Here is a 2,456-nt window from a genome sequence, read left to right as displayed (position 1 = left end):
CAGGGGACCATCAAACCTTTTGTAGAGACCATGAGGTCTTTTGTATCACCATGAGGACTCCAGCAGCTTCGTGCCTCTCTCGCTTTTGAGATAAAATTGTGTTCCTTCCCATTCTTTCTAATGCCAAGTGCATTAGGAACCACTCCCAGCTCTCCCACAGCTAAGTTTTTCCCCAGGAATCTGTCAGCAATTGAAGGAACTTAAATATCATTAGAAGCAAAGTGTGCCAACACAGGGACATGGTCTAAACTACAATCCCACATGGATTTTGCCTAGCTGAGGTGAGGGTACAGGTCTGACATATCCTGTGTCTACAAGGAGGTAAGAACTGTCTGCAAGGTTTTGCAACATCGTGGCCTGTACACTGACACCATCACACCTTGTACTTAACATTTGACTTTGTTTGGTACAAAGCCTTGGCTTGTCTCTCTTTCCCAAGGCCAGTAGGGTGAGCTAAGGGCAAGGTGTTCTGAAAGCAAACACAACTCATCCTTCACTTGCATTGTTTCATCAGCACAGACCATTTCCTTGTCACTAGCTAAGCTGACCAGAGCTTCACTGGTTCTGCTTCTAGCTAAGAAGCCTGACCAACCCCCTGGGCTGCACCAGTATGAGAACTCTGGCCTTAAAGGTTTCCCAAAACACATCCATTCTGTCTTGGAGTGACCTCTGCTCTCTGCCTAATTCCAGGGATTGCTGATCACAAACTAAATCACCCCAGTCTGGGTTTTTTTGTCACTTTTAGGATCACCTTTAGGTTGAAGCACAACATACAGTTTGACCAAAAGCCGTGAGGTTATGCATTACTAGGTTAAATAACTGCTCTACTACTATGACATGTATTTCTTAATCCTGTAGATGCCTTAAACTTAGAAGAACAAAAACAAACAAACCCCAAAGAGTCTCCACATCTTTCCTTGATGGTCTGAACTAGCCTGGGATTCAAGCATGTGGTCACCATAGAGGCACTGAGGAAAGCATATCCCCTGTTAGACATGGTGGATCAGAGCCGGAGGCCAAAGGAGCTGGTAATTTCCTGAGGCATCGGTTGAAGGGGTGGCCAGATGGTGGTGGTGGTGGTTACAGCATACAGCATGGGGTGGAGAAGCTACAGAGCCACAGCTAGTGACCCTCTTCAGTGAAAGCCTGGGACTGGTGCTGAGCAGGCAGCATCTCTCTGCACTTTCCAGCCGCTGGCTCCTGCTGGAAGGGCAGTGTCTTTCCTCTCCTTCCTCATGCCATGCCTGTCTTTCATTACTATTCCTTGCAGTGAGTAGTAAGATGGTTTGGTTGACACCTCTGTCTCTGAGAGAAGAACGCAAGATCTGTGAAATCCAATCTGGGAGGTGGTTTGGGATTCTAGGTGGCCTTGTCCTGCCTCTTTATGGAGCTGCCTTGGCAGGTTCAAAGGGAGCATTTGTAGTTTTGTTTTGGAGACGGCATTAGGTTTTGTGTTACTAACTGAACCTTGTTTTTTTTTTTTCTGGCAGCCTCCTCCAACCACTGGCTTTCCCACTATAGAAGGTAAGAGGTAGCCTGTATTTACATATGAACAGCAAGCAGAAATAACAAGGCAAGCCAGCTGGGATGGGGGCTAATGATGTGCTGTCAGCTCATTGGTATCCACAAGCAGCTTATTCATAGACTCATAGAATGGTTTGGGTTGGAAGGGACCTTAAAGCTCATCCAGTTCCAACCCCCCTGCCATCAGCAGGGACACCTTCCACTAGACCAGGTTGCTCAAAGCCTCATCCAACCTGGCCTTCAACACTTCCAGGGAGGGGGCATCCATAGCTTCTTCCTAATTTCTTCCTAATATCTCATCTAAATCCACTATTGTCCAGTTTGGAGCCATTCAGAGGATACAGTCAGGGGCAGCCTCGCTGCCCTCATGCAGTGTGAAGCACAAGCTTGATAAGAGCAAAGCCAAATTTTCTCTGTGCCATACACCAACATCTGGGACCAGTTGTGCATGTGGTGCAGTGCGATGCAGACTGGAGTGCTGGCACCAGCCATGTTCCAGTGGTAGCTGTATTAGCCAGGGCATCCCAGCAGAGATGTGTTTTTGCTAGTAGGTGGCCTTTGGTAGTGGGTCTCATACTTGGAAGTTATCAGTTCCCAAGCATCTCTTGAAATCTTTCAGGGGTGATTCTCTTTGGTGAGCCAGTGAGGTGGGAGACAAGCCTGCAACTTATTATTGATGTACTGTTGAGCAACGGGAACCCTGGAGCAGAGCTGCAAGACATACCATACCCCCATCTGCCTGTCCTTGCCTGCAACATGGATCTTCTGTGGATGGCTGAAGCCAAGATGCCCAGGTGAAAAGCATGTGTGGTGTTCGTTTTAGCCTATTTCATGCGTCTGTCATGCAGATGATCTTTTCCTATTAGAGAATGACAGAATGGTGGGGTTGGAAGGGACCTCAGGAGATCATCCAGTCCAACCCCCCTGTCCAA

At 47.7% G+C, this 2,456-nt stretch overlaps 1 protein-coding gene across 1 annotated transcript in view; it reads left to right on the top strand.

Annotated features, from left to right (window-relative positions):
- Positions 1–934: 934 nt before the first annotated feature.
- Positions 935–2,456, top strand: part of HDHD5 (haloacid dehalogenase like hydrolase domain containing 5) — a gene marked incomplete at its 5' end in the record, with an annotated part of 3,305 nt that continues 1,783 nt past the window's right edge. The window contains 3 exons of the mRNA XM_010177175.1: positions 935–1,028; positions 1,491–1,524; positions 2,144–2,318. Of these exons, the coding sequence (XP_010175477.1) occupies positions 935–1,028; positions 1,491–1,524; positions 2,144–2,318 (303 nt within the window). The remainder of the gene's footprint in view (positions 1,029–1,490; positions 1,525–2,143; positions 2,319–2,456) is intronic.

The sequence above is a fragment of the Antrostomus carolinensis genome, unplaced genomic scaffold (assembly GCF_000700745.2).
Source record: "Antrostomus carolinensis isolate BGI_N321 unplaced genomic scaffold, ASM70074v2 scaffold54461, whole genome shotgun sequence".
Taxonomy (NCBI): Eukaryota; Metazoa; Chordata; class Aves; order Caprimulgiformes; family Caprimulgidae; genus Antrostomus; species Antrostomus carolinensis.
Note: the sequence above shows the minus strand (reverse complement) of the source record. Positions and strands in the feature narration are given on the sequence as shown.